A 25898-nucleotide genomic window follows, 5' to 3' on the forward strand; every position below is an offset into this window, starting at 1 on the left:
CATTGGCATGTGCTTTTTTAAGGGATTGGAGATGCAGTCTTTGCCCTCGTCCTGGCAGGCCCATTTGCTTCAGACTTTGGGCCATGCTCTGAAACTCACAATTCTTACAATTAGGCTACAGTTTCTTAATTTCTCTTAATCTTCAGCAATCTTTGATTTTTTCCTGTCCTCACCAGTATGTTGTTAGCATGGGGAGACCACATGTCAGTGTCCTTTATATGTCATTCTTATCTGTTCAGCCAGTCCTGTGATACTATGACTGTTACCATGGTATTGATTTCATCCATGCAATCAGCACCCAGCATAGACAGAAATTTCATAGTTTGTGCAACCATAACCACACAAGATTTCTCTGAGGTATAGAAATGATCAACATCATTTCCATTTTTTCAAGGATCCCTGTCTGTGAAACTGTTTGTGGTATGCTTGTTCCAGTTTTAATTGCTCCTAATCTGTATATGCAAACGGACCCCATGCTGTGAAATGGTTTCTGATATAATTTTATGTCCACTTTACAATTTTTATATTTTGGTTTTTCCTCTAATTGCTTTGTCTGCCGTGTGATTTTGTTACTCGTTCTGAATTGGGCTTGGGATTATTATTTTTTTATCTATTACATTTCATTTTTTACAAACTTCCTTTCTGGGCTCCTTTTCTTTCTTAACTGTCTAGTGTACGAAGTCTCAGAACTACATGATACATATTAACGGCTGCAGACTTCTTGGGTCAAGCATCTTTTTGTTATAAATATACTGTTTCTTTCTTTCCAGTCAGCATCCCATAAGTATTCTAAGGAAGCTTTAGGTGTTTAGGAAAGATCTTATCTTCCTAGGAAGCTTTCTTTGACTTCACAGATTTCCGTAGCACAGCAGGTGAGACCAAGATCTTGGGAGAAGTACAAGAAAAGATAGGCATCTGTTCTGAAATAGCAAATAACCAGCAGTTTTAAAATGCAGTTGTTATGGAAGTGATTCAGATGAAATTCACTGTTTGACCAGTGGCTACATTTAATTTTAAGTCATTGTTGCTATATTCCACTTCATTATCTGCAAAATATTGTTTACATTCTTTTATGGGGAATTGGTGTGGAGAAATGGATTCAAAACTGAAAACTGTTCACTGGCAAAGTTTATGGAGAACCAGGATATAAATATTATAAACAGAAATCTATTCTGAAGAATGAGTCCAGAGTAGCTGGAGTGATAAGATGCGTTAATGCTGTTTTAGCTATGTTTATAGCAATGTATTGAAACATTTTTGGGAGAATATAATTGTATTCTACCATAAGAAAAGCTCTCCTTATATTTTGTTCTTCCTTAGGTAATATTGAAGAGCACATTAAATCCACACTAGTTGGCTAAAAGTTGGTTGAAAAAAGAAATCCTAAGGGGAATATTCTTTCCTAAGGACATAGATTTTTCTCTTGGAAGGTCTTCATATACATATAGCCAAGTCTAAGCTTTCTATGTGTAATACAGATAATACCAACTTTTCAGTGACATTCCAAATTTAGGACCTATTTGTGGGCTGTTTTGAGATAAAAAGCTAGGCTGATAGAAGCTCCTATGAAGCAATTTTCTTAGTCCATAGAATGCATCATAGCAATAATCGTCTGAAAATCTAAGAGGGAACATTTCTCTGTTCAACAGCTCTATTCTTACAGTGCCCAGAGAATGGAAGGTAGCTCAAAGCAGATGTATCATGTTCTTCCATCATATGATGTTTAGCAGTGGGCAGTTGTATGTGAAAAATTTTCATTCTTTTTCAAAACAAATTCAAAGTGAGTGTTTAAGAAAAAAAAAAAGAGGTGGAGAAAAAAAACAAAGAGCAAAAATGCGCTCTAAAAGAAAGCATGCCATTTTATTATGATTGGCAACTTCATATCCTCATAATATGTTTTGGCGGTGAATGTTTTGCATGCTTTAATTTCCTTTTTCCTTTTCTTACAACATTCATATTTCCTTTTTTTTTTTTTTTTTTTAGGATTTAAAAAACAGCTAGCTTTTTCATTTTCAGCCATAAAGCACCTGACTTCATATTCTAAGCAGGAGAGACTTGTTGAAGAAGAAAAGGAGTAGTCTGAGTCTTTCAGCTGTGACTGATTTATATCCCATGTGTTTTTCACCCACTTTTGCTTCTTTAGTAACACCTTTAACTTTTGTTAGCTAGAGCGGATTGAAACCTAATGGTGAGGTCCAGCTACTAAGTTAATGCTGACAGAGAATAAAAACATTTTGGAGTAAGCAAGTGAATACCACTGTAATTTGATTCAGTAATTTTGGTAGGGGAGACTTTGTTTCTATTCAATTCAGCTAGAACACTGGTTTGAATATGAAATACTGTAGGAAGTCAGGCTCTCTGGCAACTAAATCCCCAGTTGAACTACATCACCCCATTATTTGTTTTTACTGTTTTCAAATTAGGTATCACAAAAACTGTTGTGGGAAGAAAGCTTCACAAGGTTGCAAATTGAACAGGAACTTGACTATTTTATGCAAACTGCATGAAATAATTAGACGCAATGCACTGTGTATGACGGGCAACTCCAGTTCTTTTCCTTGTTGTCAGTCTTTTGATCATTTGCCTAATACCAGATAAAAGAATGGAAGATGCAGAAAATTGAGTAGCTGGAGCAGAGAGGAATGAGCTGACAAATCAAAAAGCATATCAAAAGAACTACAAAAAAATAATAAAATTGAGGTGAGATTCGGTAATCTATCATACAAAAAATCTGAGACTGAATAGGTGTAGTGGCAGTGGTTAATTTCTCACTCCCCTGTGTTTTAAAAATATTTTTCTAATCCCTTTTTATTTTAAGAGCACTTTTTTTTTTTTGGATTTGTGGTGGAGGTGGTGGTGATCGTCCTTTTATGAAATAATGGAAATACCTTATTAACATTTCACTTGCTAATGGGGAATTAATTTGACAGGCCACTGAGATTGTCATATTACCCAGATGAGAGAATAATATGTCTGTATGTATGATTGGTATCTTTCTTCTCCACTGGAAGAAAAAATGGTCTTTTATGTGCTCCCAGACTACCCATATGACAACCTATGCTTTTATGAGATCCCTAAAAAAAGGTAGCGATGTGTACAGACTTGGTGATTAGTTCAGACTTCTTGCTTTAACATTTTAGAGAATGCTCTTTCTGCAGACATTTTACAATAAAATGGCGTAACATAGCATGTTCTGTAGTAACCGTGGGAGTGGGGACAGGGAGCACAGGTCTGCTGTTAACAGAGTTTGTGTGCCAGTGTGACTTTGATCCAATTGTGATGATGTATTTGGAGAAGAGATCACAGTAGAAGACACAATGGAAACTCAGAGACCAAACAATAAAGTTGTGAACAAAACAAGAGTGTCTAGGAAATCTCTTTTATAGATAGAACCTACAAATAATGGGAACTCTTGTCAGAATTGACACGGGCAACAAAATCTGTTTCATTTTTAATCATCCTGTTGACGTTGCAAGTTTAAACATTAAATGGAATTACTGTTTAAGAAATACTGTGGCTGTAATACATAGATTTTTATGACCAGCCTAGGTGCCTCATTAAAAGTATTTTAAAAGAAAGCCATTGCATGAATAATCACATTGTAAAACTGGGGATGCAGCTCTGGTGTTTATTGTAGCTCAGCAATTCCCATTTTAAATATGCTTAATTTAGCATGTAAAAAGTAAAGTTTTTTGTTCTGAAGTTTAAAATGTGAATCTCTAATCTGTGAGCAGTTTCTCTCCTTAAGTGTTTTTTCAGGCTAGTTGCTGATGTCTGTAATACTTGCACGATACTTTGCCTTCAATATTTTTGCATGGTGTTCTGAGCATCTCATCGCGAGAGGTTCTTAGTGATGCCCACGAGGTAGGAGAGTGCATATCCACAGAGTTCGAGGGAGTGCAGATTCCTTAACCTGAATAGGCCCCACAGCATACCTGGATCTCATTTCTCTTGTAATTCCTCAGGTAATCCTTTCATGGGATTGGTCATACATGGCCATATTGTATTCAAAATGAATAAATCTTCTCCCCACACTTTTGGGGTTTTATAACGCTATGAAAGTGTGTGTATATATAGATATAAAATTATGGAACTTTTAGTTCCAAAAGCATCTCTCTGAATTCAGAAAATCATGACATGTACAGAATTATATCACTGATAGATCGATAAAACCAGTATGTTGGCTCTGGCTTTTGAAAACGTAGCTCCTTCTGTTTAAAATATACTTTGAGTGGAAAAACAGGATATTTTGACCTTAGTGTGCTTTTTTTCTTAAGAATGGTGTGATGCTCAGGGGTAAGCTGTGTGTGTGATTTGTTCCCTAATTTCTTCACTGAAGATGCTTCCCAAGTCTCTTTACCAGCACTACATTCTGGTATTTACCCTATATGAGGTAGGACCAGTACCATAAACTATTGGTTTCTTTATTTCCAGAAGGGTTTTGCAAACGGAATCAATCACTCTTTGCTGCTAGCCCCTCACAGTCTCTTGCCTGAGTTGAACCTGACTGTACCTGACTGTTGAACCTGTCTTGGGGAATAATAATCTTTCTGATCACTACTCATAGTAGGTCTGTCTTTTGACACTATGCTGCATTTTCTGGTGCTTTCTGTCCTTTTCTCTCTGTTCTTAGGGCAGGTATTTTTTAACAATTCACTGTCATCCTGGTTTTAGATCTCAGCCTGGGAGTTACAATTTCACTAACCCTGGCTGGAAGCAGGAATCTCATTGATAACCTATTCAGTGTTCATTCAAAGACCCCTCAGGTATTTCTTTGGAAGGTTTTCTTTCATCATTATTTTGTTTCTTGTTTTGTCTTGTGCAGAACTATTCTTTCTGATGCAATTCCACGTAGACAGGATGCTTTTAAAGCAGATCGAGGAAGGAACATATTCTAATCATTTAAAATGTCTTTTTCTCCAGCACTAGTAGCATTTTTAGTAGAGAACCCAGAAAACCACTCTGAATTTTTGATTATTTTTTTTAAGTCACCATGAAACTAGGCTGAGTTGAAATTACATGGAGTATCTTCAGAATAATTGTTGCCAGCACTGATGTCTCTGCTGTAAGCCTTGTTTGTTTTTCTACCAACAGTGCCACTCAGTAGCAGAAACCAAACATGAGGATGATTGCAAATAAATGTTTGCAGTCTTGTAGTAAAATGTAGGCTGACTGCCATTGACTTCATGGAGCTCATGAACTTTACCATCTTCTCTGGAAAATTTTGAATTCATGTAATAATGAATGGTGGTTTTCTTCACTTCTCCTGGGGGTGGGGGCAGTCAGGGGGGTTGTATTTTACCTCTTCAACCAAGACAAAAAAACAAATGTGATCTCTTGTTCCTTCACAGGTAGTCCAGTCTGTCAAAGATCTTTTCCAAGCCCATATCAAAGTAATGCTGTGGTTCTGTTTTAATATTATATTTTCTATGAAGGCATTTTACTTTTATTTTCAAGCTAAGAGGATAGCTTCTCCTCCTCTTCAGGGGGAGAAAGTGTGATTACTGTGTAAAAATATCTGTATAGGCCTCTGTTATGGCCAACAAGATGGTTGTGTTCATGTGTATTTGTCTTTGACTTATAGGTCAACATACTACTGATTGATTAGTGGTAAAAAATAACTTGAATCATCTTTTTGAGGTCTCCGGTGAATTTACACAGCAAGACTCTTGCAGAGTTTTGTAAGCTTACTATGTATATGTACTATTTAAACAATGTGGGTGTGTTGCTCATGTTAAAAAAAAAAAAAAAAAAAAGGTATTAATACTCTGAGATTTTCACTCAAAATGCATCACTTGCACCTGTTACTGGGGTTTATTGTGCTTATTTCTTTCTTTTACAGCTATAAAAATAGAGAACAGCTTTCTGAGGTTGGGGGGGGCAAAATATGAATAAACCGATATAAGTGAGATATTTCTTTCATCATTAAAACCAAAAAAGCAATTTTTAGTTCTGTTACCAGATTGCCCTGTACCTGGATGTGAAGCTGAGAGTTGCACAAGCAACAACATATTTTGATTTAAATAAAATTCTGAAGTTAAGTTGTCAAGGAAAAACCTCTTATCCCTTCACCATGTGCCCCCCCTAAAAAAAAAGGAGACTGTCATGGGGGGTAATTACATATTTATTCCACTGTGAGAGGTAAACCATGAGAAATTCTTTCAAAAGACCTACTAAACCTGGAACATATTTAATCACTATTTTAGTTATTCCTCGGTGTCAGTGACCTACCTGATGTTGATGAGCAACTACTACTGGTTCATCTGGTTTTGAGCTAGGATTTTTGTTGATGGTAGTGGTTTTATTAATTACTAGTAGTTTCACCCTCCTCTCTGCCATGTGTGCGTTCTCTCTCTCTCTCTCTCTCTCTCTCTCTCTCTCTCTCTCTCTTCTCAGAGTTCCCCAGAATTCTAGTGAAGAGGAGATGGAGCTGCTGCATTACTTGAAATGTGTCAAAAATGGATTGCTTAGAGATACTGTCACACAACCTTGTACCAGTGCCACAGCTGGGAAGCTTTTTATGCAATTTACAGAATATGGTTTATAGATGGAAAAGTTGACATACTTGATAATTTGAAAATCACAGCTTGTCAAAAATGATGAGTGCTTCAATAACTTTCCTTTAATTATCATCTCATTTATCAGTCCTACAATATTCCAAATTCTGCAAGGTTACTTGGCTACATATCTCCTTACAAATGACTACTTAAGTAGTCATGATCTGCTAAGTGAGCTATCATAGTATCTGGGTAATAAGTAATTCGGACAGTCAATGTTCTATTTATGTTAAGCACACTGGGAGGATGACGAGGGTTGTAGTTGGTTCTTTTGCCAGTTGAGGCTGGTTACTTTTCCTTTACCACAACATTACTGTTACTGCATTTTGGAATATTTAAAGAGCTTCACTGAGATGAAATTTACCTGCTTGAGAGAGAGACACCCTTCTCTGGGCTCCCTGTTGTCTGCAGGACAGGGCCATACCCAGAGCCCCATAAAACAGCCAGGAAAACGTGGGTGTGCAAGCGGGCAATTTTTGGTCCTGAATCCAAGTTGTTCCCAGGTGTTTGCTAGGCTTTGTGCAGGTGGCCCCTGTGCGTGTATCTCTGTCCTACAGACAGAAGCTTTGGCACTAGTATGGCTGTTTCCTTGTATTACTTAATTACTAGGTTTCTTCCTTTGCTTTAAGGTATCAGACCATGTTGTATTTTTTTATCTTGATTTCTTGGTCTCTTAATGTTGGTAGAAGGACCTTAGAGAGGCTCTTAAGGGACAGAGGTCACTGGGGGAGTGAGACCAGGTACAGATGTCCTACAGGAACAGCAGTTTAACCTGTGAGAAAACTTAGTCCCTATTTTGCTAAAAATGCTTAATCGCAAACAGAGCTTTGTACTAAGGGAACAACAACTTTGAGTCCTTTAAGAAGTGCATGGTTTGTCTCTTTCTGTTCTATTACTTTCTTAAGTACTCAGTTTGCAAACGAATTGTATTCTTTTACTGTTCTTTCTATAAACGCAGCCCAGTATTACAGAGGCAAAATGCTTTATAACACTTTCATTCCTGGATTTTCTGGGAGTAAATGTTCCTAAGGCTCTCACCGACAATTGTTTGATCCCACTGCCTTCAGACTGTGCCCTTATATTTTTAAGGGCAGTCATGTTATTTTGCACAAGTACAGCTATGACAGATGGTTTGGTCTTTAGGCTCTGCAACCAGCTGCAGTTCCCATGAAGTCCAGAGTATCAGCATTTACTCAATATATCCAGAAAATCAGGCTTCCGGTAAGCAAGTCAATTAATTATGTGCAAGGACTATGATCCGGTTCACTCAATTTTGGTTATGTGCTGCAGGGCTAATAGGAGAAGGAACTGTAAGCATCTATTTGTGTTGGGAGAGCAAGCAGACAGGACTTTTGAGTAAACAAAACAGTCCAGTACAGATAACACTGCCATCATTAATCCTTTCTAGAAGACAACTTTGCACATATTCATGAAGTGAAAATACCAGTTTTTAAGTGACGTCAGAAATTTCAAGTACATAGGTATTTTCATGGCTCAGAAAAAGTACCCAATTGTCAGATCAGAGAAGTTACATGTTAGAGAATTACTGGATATACATATGAGGGAGGGTTCACTTAATCTTACATTTAACTCAATTCAAAATTTCCTCAAAAATGGCATTTAAAGAGTATTTCAAGTTATTGTATAGGGCACTTTGCAAAGTCTTTTGACTCTGTAGCCTGTGTAATTCAAGATACATAGCTTTATTTAAAACATGATTTTTAATAGGTATAGTTATTGCTGAGTGATACTTCCTGACCTTGTATGCAGTTTTGTGGGGTGGCAGGGCAGGGAAGAGTAATACTGAGTATACAATATTGAGCTCCTCATTTATTTGTCTGATGTCTTCAGTTTCGTAGTGTTTCTTTTACCTTGACTCAGAAGTATCTCTTCATGAACATTGAATATACTAAGTAATCTCAAAAGCCATTGTCCTGTGGTCTGTGTTTTCCCACACAGAAAGACAAGGAAAAAACTTCTCTCCAGCTTCATCTTACTTAAAAGCTAATTGTGATGGCTGTCCCTCTTTTTGAGCTTTGAGAAGCTGAAAACACAGAGATGCTTGCTGATCCTTAAGGACAAAGGACCGAGGTGGCCTTGGCTTGCCCTCAGTTGATGAAATACAAGCGCAGTCGCTCTTGTCCTCCTCAGGGAGCCCGCTTCAGCAGCACATAGAAATGATGCTCTACTCCAGAAAGCTTTGGTGTACAACTTCCTCTGCAGCTGTTTGGTAAATAACAGAGGTAACAGAGCAGCTGCTTTCAGCAGATGCCTGACAAACAGTTAGTCAACCCCCTCCTTCCAGAAAACCTTCTGTCACCCCAAAATCCAAGTCTCTAAATGCCTATTCCAAAAGCTATGTCAACACAGCATATGCTACCCAGGGCTAGAGTGAGTGGTTGGCTAAGCTTTCACAATGTAGTACTGCATCAGCCATGCAGATTCTGTTTGTCCAGTTGTGATGGTGTAAGCGCAAATACCACTAGTGTCATGTTAACCACAAAAATGGCTTTGAATTAACTTCACATCTTGATAAAATATTTTGTTTGAATTTCCTGTCAGAAATACTCTAATTTAAATTATAATTTACTTCAGAAACTGCAAATACAATTTGTTTCTTTACTTATTGAGCAGCAGTTAGATGGAGACTATATAGATATTTATTTGCACTTTTTAAATTACTGAAATGCTTTATTCTTGTGCAACGTTCAAGACATTACATCTTTATTGCTTTATATTGCACATGTTGGGTTTTAATAGTTGCATCCTTCATTCCATTAATTTGAAATTAAACATTAAATTGCAATGAAAGTTCAGTCATAGATCCTAAAGCATAAAAAATAAGATTTGGTCTTTACTTTCCAAAATGAAACTGTGGATGGAATACAGATTTAGTAGAAAGATAATCTATTCTCTCAGCAAGATTTTTCTTTTTTCCCCTCCCCTCCCCTCCCCTCCCTCCCCTCCCCTCTTTTCAATTTTAAAGATTTTTCAGAAAATCATCTGTAACTGCGAGAACTGTGTTCATTTCTAGTACCACAAAATGTATTCTACCTCCCCTAAGTAAGGATAATTTATCCCTTAACAGTTATGGATTTTACCAGTACTCAGGAAGTGATTGCCTATTGCCATTGAAATCAGTGTAAAATTTGTACCTAATTGTTAGACCCAGGTTCCTATTTTTACCGCAGCTCTCCATTTTCAGGTTGCCTTTTTTTTTTTTTTTTTTTTTTAATGTGGTATCTCATTTGCTCAAAAAACAGCTACAGAAACATTGTTGGGAGTTCCCATTGTAAAATATTTAGAGTTGTCTCTGCAAAGTTACTTCTATAATTGAATTCATACTTCTCAAAACTTCTAGAGAAGTCTTAACTCTTAGAGATGCAAATTATGCCAAAGAAACAAAGACTGTAAGTGATTTAAAGAAACCAATAATAAATCAAAGAATATTTTGATGTAGAGATGAAACTGAAATGTGTGTCTACAGCATGCATTGTTCCATTAGGATCCTTCAGTTGAATTCAGTCCGTTTTTAGTCATTCCTGAGTGTGTGCATGGGAACTTCAGTTTGCTATGGACAGCTTATTTGGACACTGATTTGAGGCAGAGGGTGAAGAAATTACTCCTATTTTGTTCCCAGGTGCCGAGGCGTTTACAAGGTCATGTGTATTTTGAGTGCAAGAAATCTAGTGATAGTCATTACTGTTTTTATCTGCATATTTGGAATTATGGTGTTGAATTTTTTGCAGGAGTGCCCTAGTTCCTCATACTTGCCTCTCCACTGACTGGCATGGTTGAGTCCACTGCTTATGTTATGTTCCAGTCTGTTCAAAGCTCCTGGTACAAAATCTCAAGTTAAAGCTGAGTGATGTCTGTGAGTACAAATAAGCAGAAAAATGAACTGATCACCCACTGTGAACTTTGAATTAGCCAACTATACCCCCAAATAATACATTTTAAATTATATGTAAGAATAATTTTAATTGATACAACATTTCCCAAGCTTCTTTATCTCAGAAATTGTCTGCCTTGATATAGGGCCCCAGGGAAAATGCTTTAATTAAAAAATAAGCCTTTCCATCAGTCCACTGAGTCCTCAATAGACTAAACAGCTGATTTTCTAATCCAAGTGTAACATGTTGGTGTTAGTTTTCTTATTTGTCTCTGTATATCTCACAAGGGAGCTGAAGCTAGCAGGTCATGTTGGTGCATATATCCTGCTGAGGAAATATTTTTGTTGGGTTTGCCTATCATGCTGTAGGAATTCTGTAAGCAGTACAAATTTAATAGCCAACATTGCTAATTCTAGGTCTTTATTTAATTTTAAATTCTAGTCACATTATATATCATTTGCTACTTTGCTAGTATTTTAATAAACTTTTTAATCTCATGTGTGAAGTTGTCTACATCTCTGTTATAAAAATAGGTTCATCCTTTTCAAGGGATGCATACAGTAAAACGGGTCAGTGCCTCACTGTGCCAGTTGTCTCCTGTTTTTCTCAATGTAGACCTCAGTAATCTAGAGGTGAAATAGTTTCGTGATCCATCTTTCAGACACATACGTGGAATTAGGGCAGAGGTAGCATTGGGGCTTCTGTGTTGAATGAAAGATGACGGTCTGAAGCAAAGTGATGTTTCCACTGTGGTAGACTTCTGGTATGGAAACAGGAAATCTGCAATCACAGTTGCAAACACTGCAGCTGAAAGTGAACACAAATCAAATAATTCAGGTAGTTTGTGTGAAGACGAAAATGACCAGTACATGTATATATGACTGTCATTGACACACGTGAAAAAGTAGTTCAGAAAATGACCCAATTGGGAACTGAGAATTACATTTCCCTTCGCTCCTGTACGATAAAGTTCCTTTTATTTAATGTGCTTTTTTACAGGTTTAACTATATGGTTGCAGGATTATTTTTCATATAATACATTTTAATGTGGTATTCTAAAAAGTGGCAAGGCAAATATTTTTCAGTAATGATTGTGTAACTGTTAAAGAGACCATGCTCTGCCTTACGGCGTTCTAACTAAACTGGACAGCTGTTTGCATGTTAAATGTCTATGTGATACTTGAATGCACTGCTGAATCCACGGGATACTTGCAAGCATAAAACATCTGCTTAAAAAAGCTTTTCATTTACAGGTGGGCATAGAACTCTATATATTGACTGCAGTAGTATACTTTTTGGCATTGTTGTTTTGGTATTGCTTTCTTCCTGTGTTTATTCCAGCAGATTTCAAAAAGAAAAGATAAGAAATATTTGAGGTTGCTTATAATAGAATGTTAATTTGATATGTGTTGATTGATGGCAGGAATGAGTAACAATGTGTTATGTTTCTATGCTTTAGAGTAGAGGATGTTGGAGAACTGTCTAATCATAAGTTAATTAAGCACATTTTTATTTGTATGAACCTTTATCTCCTTGTTATGTTTTCTGACCCAGCTGACTGTTTATTGCAGGCTTCACATAGGCATTTATCAATTCTCCATCATTTAAGCTGGAGTTCAAGGATCTTTTGTGCAGATTTGAGTGTACAACTTGACATGTTATGCCTCTAAGCAGTGGTGGTCTGATTTCCTGCAGAGCATTATGGTTGTATGTCTTGCTATAATCAGAGCAAGTCCATAAAAATTACACTTTTTAAACAAGCTTCTTTAAACAAACTTGTATAGTAGGTTTTCCAGGTGCTGAGTGCCTTCCTGGCCTAAGTGAGTTCACTGGGAAGATTATCATGGAGGCAGAAAGGAACTCAGATATGGCTGTGATTATATGCTACCTGCAGAACTGTCTTTTTATCTTGAGGGACTGGTCCATGCATCAGCAGAATGAGACTGGTTCGTTAGGAGTGGGCTTATGGCAATAATGAATCACCTGAAGTACAAGTGCAGTTTCCTCCATTTTCCAATCTCAAATCCATAGGAATAGAATAGGAAGGGTAGCAGTGGATTTATGTTCTTGCTTTGTGGAGCTTGCTGCCTGTAAAACTAGATAGGAAGAAGTAATATTTTTTGTATTTTATTAGGATATCAGCACCTCCCTCTGCTTATGATTTCTGTATGGCTTCCTGGATTTTAGTATTTCAGTATGTATTTAATAGGATTGACTTCAATGAGCTGGAAAAGCATGTACAGTAGTTACTGCCTTAATGATGCATTTATCTATCCTTAAAGATACTTTACATCTCTATTACTTTGCATTATTTCCCCATTCTTCCCTCAAAATCCAACCTTCTGTGTTCCATAATTATTTAAACAGTAGCTACAGCTTATCATAGAAAAACTTGTCAAAGCAGTAAACCTTGCCAGTGGCATTGAGACACTCAAAAGGTCGGCAGCTGTGCACTGCAGGAGGTATTCGCAGGATTCCAGCAGAGAAACTTGTGTACAGTTGTTACCCTGGGAGGCTGGATTAAAAACAAAAACAACAACAAAAAGGAAACAGCAACCCCTAGACAAACTTACTGGAAAACAAAATAACAACAACAACAAAACATCAACTGCATGTACTGTATCCATGTTGCATTTCTGACAAAACAGACATTGAATTGAAAAGTGGTCCCAAGTGCATTGCTTATTTGCAGATCTCCTGCAGATCTGCAAATAGAGATCTGTGATGATCAGTGTTCAAAGAACATTGGATGTGCATCTCTATGTGGAGAGAACACGTAAAGGTTTAAAAAATCAAATTTGATTCAGATTAATATTACTTTAATTTTATTGATTTAAGAGTAAAATACCATAGAACAGAACAGTTTGGTTGGAAGGGACCCACCCAGCCCACCAGCCACCTGCCTGACCACCGCAGGGCTCCCCAGAAGCTGACGTCTGTCAGTGCGGGCACCGTCCCAGCGCCTCTCCAACACCGACAGGCCCGGGGCACCAAGCGCCTCTCTGGGAAGCCTGTCCCGGTGTCCGGCTGCCCTCACGGTGAAGGGATTTCCCCCGGTGTCCAGCCCCAGCCTCCCCTGGTGCAGCTCTGGGCCATCCTCTGGGCCTGCCTCTGCCTCCCCTCCTCAGGGAGCTGAGGGAGCAGCGAGGCCGCCCCTCAGCCTCGGCTGGTGGCCTCAGCCTCTCCTCACAGGATGTGTCCTCCTGCCAGCTCTGCTGCCCTCCTCTGGGTGCTCTCAAGAGCCTCGACATCCTTTTGATGTTGTGGAGCCCAGAAGTGCCCACAATATTCATGGTGAGGCCGCACCGACGCTAGATATAGCAGGAAAGTCACCTCTGCTGACCAGCCGGCTGTGCTGTGTTTAGTACACACCAAAATGCATTTTGGCCTCCTGGCTACCAGGGCACACTGCTGGCTCATGTTGAGCCTGCGGTAAGCAGCACCCCCAGATCCCTTTCTGCAGAGCTGCTTTCCAGCCGCACGTCTCCCGGTCTGTATCTGTGTCTGCCATTACTCTGTCCCAAATGCAGCACCAGGCATTTTCCTTTGTTGAATTTCATGATGTTGATGATTGTCCAATGAAGTCGTTTTAAACCTTTAGTTATAGCAAGAGAAGAGTCGTATCCATAAGCAAATTTATACACGTTTTATAAAATTTTTGGAGGCTTAGTTGTACACCAAAAGGATATATTACTGGTGGTTTTCAAATACCTCTATTACAACATGTTGGTGCCATTAAGCTAAATCAAGTTCTTGAAGGACACACATATGGAAAAGACAGAGTTACCGTTGTTTGTACACAAGTCTTCAGAGCTTGCAGTGATGTTTTGGTCAGAGATACCAAGTGCCTATTCCTGTCTCTGGTCTTCCAATTGAAACTTGAGGTACATCTCTTCTAACAGTATTTGTCTCTTCTAAGTTGTGAGAGGATTTGTGTGTGATACATTGGTTTGAGTCTTAGGCACTTTGGGATTTTTCAGGGAGACCATGCTTAATTTAACATGCATAAAACCACATCCCTAATTCTAAATAAATGATCAGCTATGCTGATTTGTGCATCTGAGGAAATTACACGTAGAAATATAATAAAAGTCTAGAGAGTAATAACATCAGAACAGGATATGAATATTAATGAGTCATTTTGTCAGCAGTGAACTAATGAAGCCTGGTTTCCTTCAGCTTTGTGCCTCATTTTTGATTTATTGCTATCAAAAAGGTACAAAATAGAACTGAAGCTTTTTTTGTTGTTGGGCTTCTATAAGGTCTTGCTGTGGGCTGTTTGCTGTCTAGTGAGATGTGACCTCTTTGTCATCCTTACACTACTTCTGTAGTATCTCTGTATTGTGCAGCTGCATAATTTTATAGTGGTTGTGGGAAACTTATCTTGTGGGAAACTCATCTTTTTAAAATTTAGTTGAAATTAGCAAATGGTTTGGAAGTTAATGGGGGGAACAAATATGCGTGTGTACACTCACACACATACCCTGAACACAGTTATGTACGCTCTACTCCATAAGCAATCAAAAGGCCACTAAAGAGGATAGAACATGCAAAGAACTCTGGTTGGAGTTAATGAAACATAAACATTTTGTAATTACCGATTCACATACAACTGTTGCTTTTTAAAAACTGTTGGTCAAAATGATCAAATATGAGGGATCCCCACTTTTGATGGCAAGTCTTTTGCATTCTTGGTGTAGTGAAAGTTGAAGAAAAAGCAAAGATTGCTGTGAAAGGCAAAGTAATGTGCAATTTTTTTCTTCCTAACTTCTGAAATTGAGCTCAAATCAATAATTTTGTGTAGTTGTTAAAGGAGTAACATTTTTGCTTTTTATTTCTTTGAAAGCATAGAGAGTTTTGTTTTTCATATAAAATGCAGTAATTCATAATACAATTTTTTGATTAAGGCTTATCATTATTAAATCTGCTATGTGAATGTTGCTGAATAGGAAACATTGTCATTAGGAATTTTGAAATGCTGCAAAGATTTGTCGGTTATATTTCAGTAATGATAAACTGTCAGTAGCTTTTTCAGGCTAGTATAATTGTTACAGAAGAAATTATATGATTAATATTTCTTTGGTAATAACCTATGAATCTCTAGCAGAGCTCTCAAAATCATGTAGGCTTCAAAATTTGTAGTGTTTATGGCTATTAATAGTCCAAATGATATGAAGAGAAAAATACTATGTCCAGAATTGAATTAAAATGTTTATTGAAATGAAGCAACTCCTAGTAAAGTTAAACCCTGCAACCAGGAGATTTTATAGGAAACTAACAGAAAACCCTCAGGACGTAACTCCTGGCACTGGGAGAAGAAATACTTTCCCTTTACCCTGGATACAACTGCTGTAGGATTTCATGAATGTGGTATATCAACTTACACCTATTTATCAACTCACTGCCACCACTGCTTGGATCAACAAATCCAATATGCATCTATTCCCAAACCCATTCAAATGAAATGAAAGACAAAACTTAATATTTTTTCTGCATTGTCTATTGTGAGGAAGATACTGTCTCTATGTGCACTCTAATTCATGACAAAGAAGGCAGGTGGAGAAGGCAGCTTAAATAATGAGCTTAAATAAGACAGAGCATATGTCCTTATCCTTGAATGAGATACTTAACAGTAGGTATCTAAGAACCCAGTAAATAACACAAGCTTGGCACATTTCTTACAGGCATTGAGGTAGGAATGGGGTTAGCTCAGCTGGGTTTAAAAATAAAACCCTGTGGCTCCATTTTATAATGAAAAATAGTATTTGTTTTATTTTAAAGAGAATATTTTTAATGCCTAGCAGTAGTTGCATTTATCTGTGTGCATTAGTCTCATAGTGTAAAGATAGACTTCATTTAATTTTCTTTGTTACAGCTGATGCAATTCTGTTGTTTCCATTTTCAATAGTCATTTCATTAACCCATCTTTTTAGAATCATTACTCTTACTATACATTTCAGTCTTCAACAACATTAACTCATTTATTTGGAAACAGTAGTAGAACCCTAGTTCTGAAAATTCTTACCTAGCTTTTAAAATCATATGCTATTATTTTCACATCAGTTGGTTGCTGTAACCAAAATCTCGAAGTATAAGAATTTTTTTGTAGTGTGTTTACAAATATTTCTGTGTATCCGTGCAGCTGTCATTATTTTAACTTTGGCAAATGTGAGCATAAAAGACAAAATTAGAGTTATATATAAAGCTGGAGTATCTAGCATAGGAATGGGTTATAGAGACTTCCAAAATATTTGCTGAGAACTAATTAGGGTCCTGCTTCTCTGATTGCTTTGCATCAGCCTTCTACGTTTGGAAAGGAAAAAAATGAAAAACATTTAGACTAAGGGTGAGATTACTTTTTTTTTCTGCCTGGAGCTATTTCTGGCTTTAAGAACAGTAGGCTTGGATGTCTGCAAAGGCTGTATTGTTTACAATCAAGCCGTGGATCAATAAAATAATAAACACAAAACACTGAAGTGAGGATTTCTGTTGATGGATTGTGCGTCTGTGGAAAACTGTTATTAAGAAATTATAAAAGCCGCTATTACAGAACACAACAAATAAAAATTTTCTGTTAAACTTCACATACACTGTTATTTTTGTATTAAAATAAAATTGAAATCTTACAGTATCATTTTAGATGAAAGTTTCAGTTTGAAGTTGCAGGGAAATTAGGATTTTCTTATTTAGATGTGTGACAATGTGACCAGTGCCCACGATAAAAGCTATACAAACTGCTTCACTTCAGCCTCCTCTTAGTGCTTTGTTTCCTATGAAACAGTTCATAACTATCATGGAGCTTCCTTTTATGGAGATGTAAACTCAGTCTTTTTCAGTTTGATTCTCAGGATAAAATTCATTCTTTTTTCTATAGCTCAAATATTTGGGCTCATTGAGGATGAGCTACAAAGAGCTTGGAAAAGAGCACATCCTTCATCTACCTTGATGTACCACACAGCGCTTTCATGCCATTTGAGTGAGGGGCTGGAGCAAGCAAACGTTCAAGCAAATATTTGATGTGTTTTCCCAGTGCCTCATAATTAGTAAAACAACTGTGTACTGATCCTGTAAAGACAGTCACAGGATTGATTACAAGTGTTAAGTGGGGGATTCATCTGCCTAAATGTCAGTGTATAGAGCTGAGCTCAGCTTCAGCTCCCATCGTAATCAAGGGAAACCTGTGCAGTGGTAGTTGAGGGAATATTCTTAAGGCCTGTATTCATACTTCAGATGTACCTAATTCCCACCCCCCCTTTGTGCCCCAAAAAACACAAACACACACATATCCATCCCATTTTTTTCATTCTCAGGCGTAATAGGAATTGTGAACTCCAGCACTTTCATAAAGTCACTGGACAGCCTCTTCTCCAAAAACAAACAACATATTCTAATACAAAAAAAGAAAGGAGTTAGGCTTGCATTAGAGGTCACAGATTCAGGGTTAATTTAGAATTTGGCAGTTGACTCAGATATGATTGGCAATGAGATTTCCAAAAGGCTGCAACTGTAAATTGGAAATAAATGGAAAAGGATTACATGAGTGGGAGACAGCTTTGAATCTATAATACATGTCCCGAGACTGACTTGCTCATAAAAGAGCATGTGTTTAATGTGTCATAAAAATATTTTAGCCACATTGGTCTTTGTATAAATGCTTAATTTTTAAAGTTGGATTCTGGAGTGGCTAAAAATGAATTCAGCATGCGTACCCTTGCCATCAGTATGAAGGGTGAAAAAATAAAAGCATCACCAGAAACCGTTGTATATTTTTTTCCCTTTGAGATATATTTTGTCATTTTTTTTTATGTTGTCTTTTGTGTCCAGATCAAATTTTTAGTCCTTGCTATATCATCTGTTTTGTTACACAGTATTCCTCTGAGAGAAGCTATGGATCTATTATATTAGGAGGCAGTTTGGAGGCAGAGTGAGTTGCTGACAAAAAGGCATTCATGTATGGGTATGTGAATGTGGGTGGGTGACTGCAGTGTCCGAAAGGGACACTTGTGTTCTTTTTACTACTTCTGTTTCAAAGATGATATATGTGTGTAAATAAAGCAAGATGTATTTTGAACGTGCCTGTGTTCTGCATCATTAATTTTTTCACTGTTGGGAGCTAAACTGCAAGAATCTGAACATCTGCTACCACCTGCCAGCTCAAGTGTCTCAAGGAAGGAGTGACAGTAGTTAGAAAATACCACCTCTAAAATTTACTTTTAAGTAAATACATTCTTCTTAATATAGCTAAAAATTTAGCTTGGTGCCATATCTAGGGAACAGTCTGTAGGGCTTTAAGAAACCATTTTGTAATGACAGAGGAAGAGGAAAGGACATGACCAGAGCTGCACTCATCATAATAGTCCAGAAGTAACGTGGCCACCATCCCTTTTAGATACATTATAAACTGATACCTGAGTCCGTACTACCCCATCAGTGCATGAAATAGAAATGAATGCTAGTATCTCCAGTGTCACTCTTAATGCATGAGATTATGATTGTTGTGATTGTTTTATACTATTTTTATATTTATATTACAGTATTTTAATATTTCTGTTATTATTATTTATCTTATTTCTCACAGGTGAGATCTGTGCTTTTAAAATCCATGGACAAGAAATGCCCTTTGAGGCTGTTGTGCTAAACAAGACATCTGGAGAAGGTCGTCTTCGAGCAAAAAATCCTATTGACTGTGAACTGCAGAAGGAATACACGTTCATCATACAGGCCTATGATTGTGGATCAGGACCAAGTGGAACAAACTGGAAGAAATCTCACAAGTGGGTGAAAATGAATTGTTTTTTGTTTGTTTGTTTGTCTGTCATGCATTTGCTCTGCAGTACAGATCACATTAAAGGTCCCTTTCAATTTGTACTGTAGTCAGGTAGAAAGAAAGTGAATCAAAATGATTCATCATTGCATCATTGCAATAGTTCATACGCTTCTTTTTTCCTATTTCCTTTTAGAAAATATTTTTCTTATTTTTCTTTTTTTGCCTCTTACAGTTTGACCCATTCTGTATTGGTTCCAGCTGAACTTTTTAATAGGATCACTGTTCAAGTGGAGAAGTTTTTGTATATTTTTCCATTCTTGCTTTCACATTAAATATGTTGACTAAACAGTTCATACAGGATGTGGAAGCTAGGTTTTAATTGATACTTACAAATTCTAAATAGGTTTTCTCTCAGTTCATCTCATTTCAAATGGTAAGAAAAGGGAAATTGCCCATTGTTTAGTATGTGTATAAGCTACAGCAGTGTTGCCTTTGCACAGTGTGTTTCTGACCTCAGCTTTTGAATAGCAAGTCCCAGAGGAATTCAAATCCCCTGGAAGAGAGGGTATTCAAGGTTAATAGGTGGCACTTTTTACTGTGGAGCCAATTTGTTTCATAACCTTAAGTAAGACAGTACCCTTTTCCCCCTCCAATTCATGAAACCAAGCTCCAGACCATTTGTCACTAAAGATTAAGATAAATCACATATAGATGTATAACCTATACAGATTGTTCATTTTGCTAAAAGCCACTTAAATATATGATTAATAGTAATAGTTCTTCCTTTTGTTCATCCAGGACACATGACAATTAAAAAAACTAATTAGTTTTATTATGCATTCCAAACTCTTTTACGGTATTTTAAAAGAGTACACATCTAGAAGGAAGTCTGCAAAATCAAGTAAACTTCAAGTCTCAGAAACAGTTTCTCTTTCATGTTATTAAATTTTATGGTGTTTTTCCCTCACATGTCAGTAACAAGCTAGAAAGTGTTAAACTTGGAATATTTTAGTCTAATTGTGGCCAAAATGAAATCTGTCCCACTGGGACCAGCCATTTTTACATTTTCTCTGGTTTGTGTAGGAAACCACACACTAAGCTATGCTGTTTGAGTCCCACTATTTATTCCTGGCTTTGCCATTGATCTAGAATGTCCCTTCATTTCTCTGTCCCTCTGCTATTCTGCCTATCCAACCAGGTATTAGGCTCTTTCAATGGAAGGCCTTTAGAGTTTGCACATTAACACAGAAGATCTCTTATTTTTGACCCTTAAAGGTTTACCACAATGCACATATTGATAATGTATCATGGTTATTATCTTAATGAGAGGTGCCAACAGCAAGGATCCAATCCTTAGATTTGTATGTAAATGAGGATCTTGAGATTTACCAGGGAAGCTCAGGCCTACATCAGTGCATGGTTTGTGTTGCATAATTTGTCTCTTTAAAGGCTATGAAACATTTCAGTTATGAATATTGACACTACTCTTTCCATTAGAAGGCAAATTGAAAATATTGTAGCTAATTAAGGCATTAGGTAATTATAATCAGCAGAAGGTGAAAGGCTTATTTAATATTGAAGTGTTCACAAACTGACCATTTTTAACGAATAGTTAATAGTACTGTAATCCACTTCTTTTTTCACTTTCTAACACATTTTTTCTAGTGGCAGTTAAGACATTAAATTGGGTAAATTAAACAGAAATTCAAAAATATTTCATTTTAGCAGATGTTGACATGGTTTTCTAGATATTTTTTGTTAGTCATATCAATTGTTACAAAAACAAACTGTTAATAATATGTTCTTACTTAAAGTCATGGTTAACTCATTTTTCTTTTTGATTATTTACCTATTTTAGGGCAGTGGTCCATATCCAGGTGAAAGATGTCAATGAGTTTTCACCAGCTTTCAAGGAGAGTGTGTATAAAGCCACCGTGACGGAGGGAAAGATCTATGATAGCATACTGCAGGTAGAAGCCATGGATGAAGACTGTTCTCCACAGTACAGCCAGATCTGCAATTATGAAATTGTCACAACAGATGTTCCTTTTGCCATCGACAGAAATGGTGAGTAGGGAGAAATATCCAATTGTAAGTTCTGGGACAGATAACTGTAATTTCTGTAGACAGTATAATCAGCATTTGATACCAGCTGATAATCTGACTTTTTGAATTCTAACTCAAGAAAGTAGACCTGTTCTCGTCTTCGAGAATGAAGGAACTGTAATATTGGAAAATTGTATTTCTTTTATGTATGATGTGGTTAGAAAGTGCCACAGTAATTTATCATGGTAACTTTAAAAAAAAAAAAAAAAAAAAAAGGGTTTTGAGCAATATCTTTCTCTGCCACTCAGGCTGTTCTCTTCAATTGTCTCAGATCTAGTTTCCCATCCAAGAGATGGTATTTCACTTTGTAGATATGAGTGCTGCTTTCTCTATACCTGGGGCAGAGACCCATGATTTACTAGTTTTTAGTTGTACTACATGTGCATCACACTAAGGTATCAAAGGAAAAGTCCTTCATGTCCTTTGTTAATGATATTCACACATGTGCACTTGTGTAGAAATTCAAAATGTAAGTTCCTATGCATACAGAACTTGTTTCCCCAAAACAAGCACCCTATGTATATACCCAGCAACGCTCTGATTTATCTTTCCTGACAGAATCATTTATCCATGTTGTATCTAGGAGGAGAACACTTTTTGGAAATTATATCTGATTTTTGTCCAATTTGGAAATTGAAAGCATGTGTGGCTACATTTTATCTAAGAAGTCATTTTCATGTTGGGATGTTTTATAAAAAGCCTTTCCCCTACTCAAAAACGATTCATCTTTATTTGCACAGCTCTTGCATGATGTACAGTCGAGCTTCAAAAGATAATAACCTGTTAGCATCAATAAAATGTAAATGCCATGGGGGAAAAAAAGCTTCTTATAATTCTGTCACTGGGAGGCAAGCATTCTTTATACTATATATGGGGTGTAATCATAACGAATACATTCTGCTTAAGTAAATGAGGTCAGCTGGCACAATAATATTTTGTCAGAGCAATAGCACAAATGTTTTTATCCAGGAAATGAGGCATCTGGAAGTAGATGTTTGTGTGCCATTCCCTTGCAACTTTTCCTATTTGTGTATTTATTTTTTTTTTGCTAATGGTGAGATTTCCTGGGTTGTCATAAATGGAAGTTCTCCACATTTCTGTTTGAAACCCTTCTCTTTCCAAAGGTCCAAGGTACTCTGCAGTACAGGGCTGGTTACTTACAGGAATTGCAGGTGGTTTCATAAACAGGGTTGTGACTTACTATAGTTAAGTAAAAGACAGAGATGAGTATGATATGGAACAGACATTCCAATTGTTTATGCCTTTTCAGCAGTTACCACACAGTGCAGGTTGCTCATGAGTGATTATGGCTTCCTTTCAGTTGGAGGTATGATCAAAAGCATGTGAAGTGTCAGGAGTTTTTGGTTACATATTTGTCCCTATGTGTTTGTGACCTGCTTTCCAGCAAAGGCAGTGAGAAGTTGACTTAAAGATGACTTTAAAACCTGCAGCGAATAAAAATGAATAATTGGAATGAGGTTCTAAAACCTTGCAGTTTCTTGGTCTTGAATTCAATTAATAACTTTTTGATCTATTTGTTCACTAAAAGAACACTGCTGCCACAATCAACACTAATTGCAGTCTAATTTGCAATTTTTTTAGATAATGGTAATTGCTTAAGACCACTGGGATTAGAGACAGAGAATAGATGGTTGCACTTTTATTTTGCGACAGAAATATGTTGCCTAGTTCCAGCACATCACTGCTCAGATATCTCTCCGTGCCAGCAGATACAAACTTTCTCTGATTTTTTTCTTTGGCATTGTTCCCATTTTTGTTACCTATGGGATGTATTAAAATAGATGTATGAGATGCTTGGGACTGTGGCTGTTAATGCTGTGCTAATTAGGATTTTGTTTATAGTTTTTCAACCATCATGAAAAAAGAAATCTAGGGTCTTTCTTCTAGTGAAAGTCATGTCATTGTGTCATTTGGAATTGATTATTTTTCTCACTTTCTAGTAATATAGATGTAGAATTTCATTTCCCAGAATGAGTATTTGATCAGATGCTTCAAATCAAATCTAAATATTGCAGAGAGCCCCAGAAGTAGGGGGTGGGGGGTAATGAAAATATGCCATTATCAGTTCCAGATGGTGGGATTTTTTTTTTTTCACCACCAACCTAAGAAAACAACCATTAACACAGACTTTGAAAAAGATGAACATGCTATTCATCAGCTTTTGCCTTTTGGCACATTATTCCCTTTTTAGGCAAAAATTAATTCTTGTTTCTAGATCAATCCAGTGAACATTTTTGTTGTCTTGAAAAATTACGTTGCACGTCGGGCAGCATTTGCAGAAAGGAAGAGAGAAAACCCTTCAGACTGCAGCAATGCACAGTCTACTTCACATCACCAAATTGTTCAAGGTGTGAATTAATAGGCACAGAAAGCAGCATTCAGCTCCAGTGTAGATCTTGTAGACCTTAGTAGGTTATGCACTTAAAGCTAGGTAACATAAAGTTTCCCATTTACATTTGGCAACCTTGCCACTTTTCATGTGAATAAAATTACATTGTGTTAAGAAAGCACAGTACTCACAAAACTGACCCTTTTATATATGTTGAACATAATGTGCAACGTAATAAACTCTTAGCTGTAGAATACAATCATGCAATAGCAAAGGACAAATCTATGCTTTGTTATGCAGAGACCTAGGACTAAGTGTATAAGATACAATATGCTTTAAGAGACTTTTACATGTAGTTCCATCTAGTTGTTTTAGCAGAGAATCCCCATCATCAGTTCAGTCATCATCCTATCCATATTGCCTAGGCTTTTTTTCAAGTAACAGATTAATTAAACCACATTTCCTGGACCTATTTGTAATGCCAACAGAACAACATTTTTTATATATTTTCTACCTTGTCAGGCAGGGACATGGTCAAATGGTTAGAGAATTCAGATGTAGACACAAATACTCTTATGGCTCTGACCTGCTCTCTGATCTTGGGGAATATGTTTGATATCTATTTATTACTTAGCTTCCTCATCTTTAAAATGGGTATAACGATGCTTGTCCATCACTGGGAAACATTTAGAAATACATATTCAGATTGCTCTATATGAAGATGAATTACTGAATTATCTGTCCAGTCAGTACAGGTTCTGTCAAATCATGTATCTTTTGAAAGATATTTTTTGAAAGCAGATCTGGGCAGAGTCTCTCAAGGTCACCTTTACAATGCTGAGATCTGTGTCAGGAGCCTTGCAAATTTGGTATTATCAGAAACCTGAAAATTTATAGTTAAGCATTTACATGTGGCTCTTGTTTATTAAACCAGTTTCTTCCTATTATCATTGAAAAGTGCACACTTCTGAGAAGTCTGAGAAGCACTGCCTCCTAAAAGCACAAGATCAGGCGATTCCAAAATATCGGAGTCAGGCAGGCGGGGCAGAAGGCCGGCCTGGCTGACCAGAGAACTTCTGCTGGAGCTTAGGCGAAAAAAGAAAGCGTACAGCTGCTGGAAGGAGGGTCAGGTGACGAGGAAGGAATACAGGGATGCTGTTCGTGTTTGTAGGGAGAAAATTCGTGTGGCCAAAGCCCAACTAGAGTTGAAGCTGGCCATGTCTGTGGGAGACAATAAAAAAGGGTTTTTTAGATATGTGAACGGAAAAAGGAGAACCAAAGAAAACATAGGTCTGCTACTAGATAGGTAGGGTCTCCTCACAGACAATGACATAGGTAAAGCAGAGACGTTTAACGCCTTCTTCGCCTCTGTCTTCAACACTGATGATGGGCTTCGGGACCCAGGGTACCCTGAGCTGGAGGACCATGACGGTGGGAATGACAAAATCCCAACCGACCCTGAACGTGTGTGGGAACTGCTGCTCCACCTGGATCCATACAAGTCCATGGGTCCAGATGGGATTCATCCCAGGGTGCTTAAAGAGCTGGCTGACGTCATTGCGGGACCTCTCAATTATTTTTCAACGATCTTGGGAATCTGGAGAGGTCCCACTGGACTGGAAGCTGGCAAATGTGCCAATTTTCAAGAAGGGTAAGAAAGAAGACCCTAGCAATTACAGGCCTGTCAGTCTCACGTCAGTGCCTGGTAAAACTATTGAGAGGATGATCCTTGAAGTTATTGAAGCGCACCTGGGGGACAATGCAGTCATTGGTCCCAGCCAACATGGGTTCATGAGGGGCAGGTCCTGCCTAACAAATTTGATTTCTTTTTATGATAAGATCACCCACCTAGTCGATCAAGGGAAACCAGCTGATGTGATCTTCTTGGACTTCAGCAAAGCTCTTGACACGGTTTCCCATAGGATCCTACTGGACAAAATGTCCAGCATGCAGCTAAACAAAAACATCATGCGATGGGTGAGCAATTGGCTGACGGGCAGGGCTCAAAGGGTTGTGGTAAACGGGGCCACATCTGGCTGGCGGATGGTCACCAGTGGGGTCCCTCAAGGCTCCACGTTAGGGCCAGTCCTCCTCAATGTTTTTATAAATGATTTGGATGTAGGACTAGAAGGTGTTTTGAGCAAATTTGCTGACGACACCAAACTTGGAGGAGTTGTGGACTCAGATGAGGGCGGAAAGGCCTTGCAGAGAGATCTGGACAGATT

The 25898-nt window shown here is 37.5% G+C and overlaps 1 protein-coding gene across 9 annotated transcripts in view; it reads left to right on the forward strand.

The window, feature by feature from the left end:
• CLSTN2 (calsyntenin 2) overlaps positions 1-25898 on the forward strand; it is a 344598-nt gene that overhangs the window by 234046 nt on the left and 84654 nt on the right. For 8 of the 9 annotated variants that reach the window (XM_080605191.1, XM_080605195.1, XM_080605196.1 and 5 more), the window contains 2 exons: positions 19029-19224; positions 21076-21284. In XM_080605191.1, coding sequence (XP_080461317.1) covers positions 19029-19224; positions 21076-21284 — 405 coding nt within the window. Of the gene's footprint in view, positions 1-18387; positions 18408-19028; positions 19225-21075; positions 21285-25898 lie in introns of those variants that run through there. The other variant, XM_080605199.1, reaches the window with a different exon arrangement.

The sequence above is a fragment of the Anser brachyrhynchus genome (assembly GCF_964034855.1).
Source record: "Anser brachyrhynchus genome assembly, chromosome: 9".
Taxonomy (NCBI): domain Eukaryota; kingdom Metazoa; phylum Chordata; class Aves; order Anseriformes; family Anatidae; genus Anser; species Anser brachyrhynchus.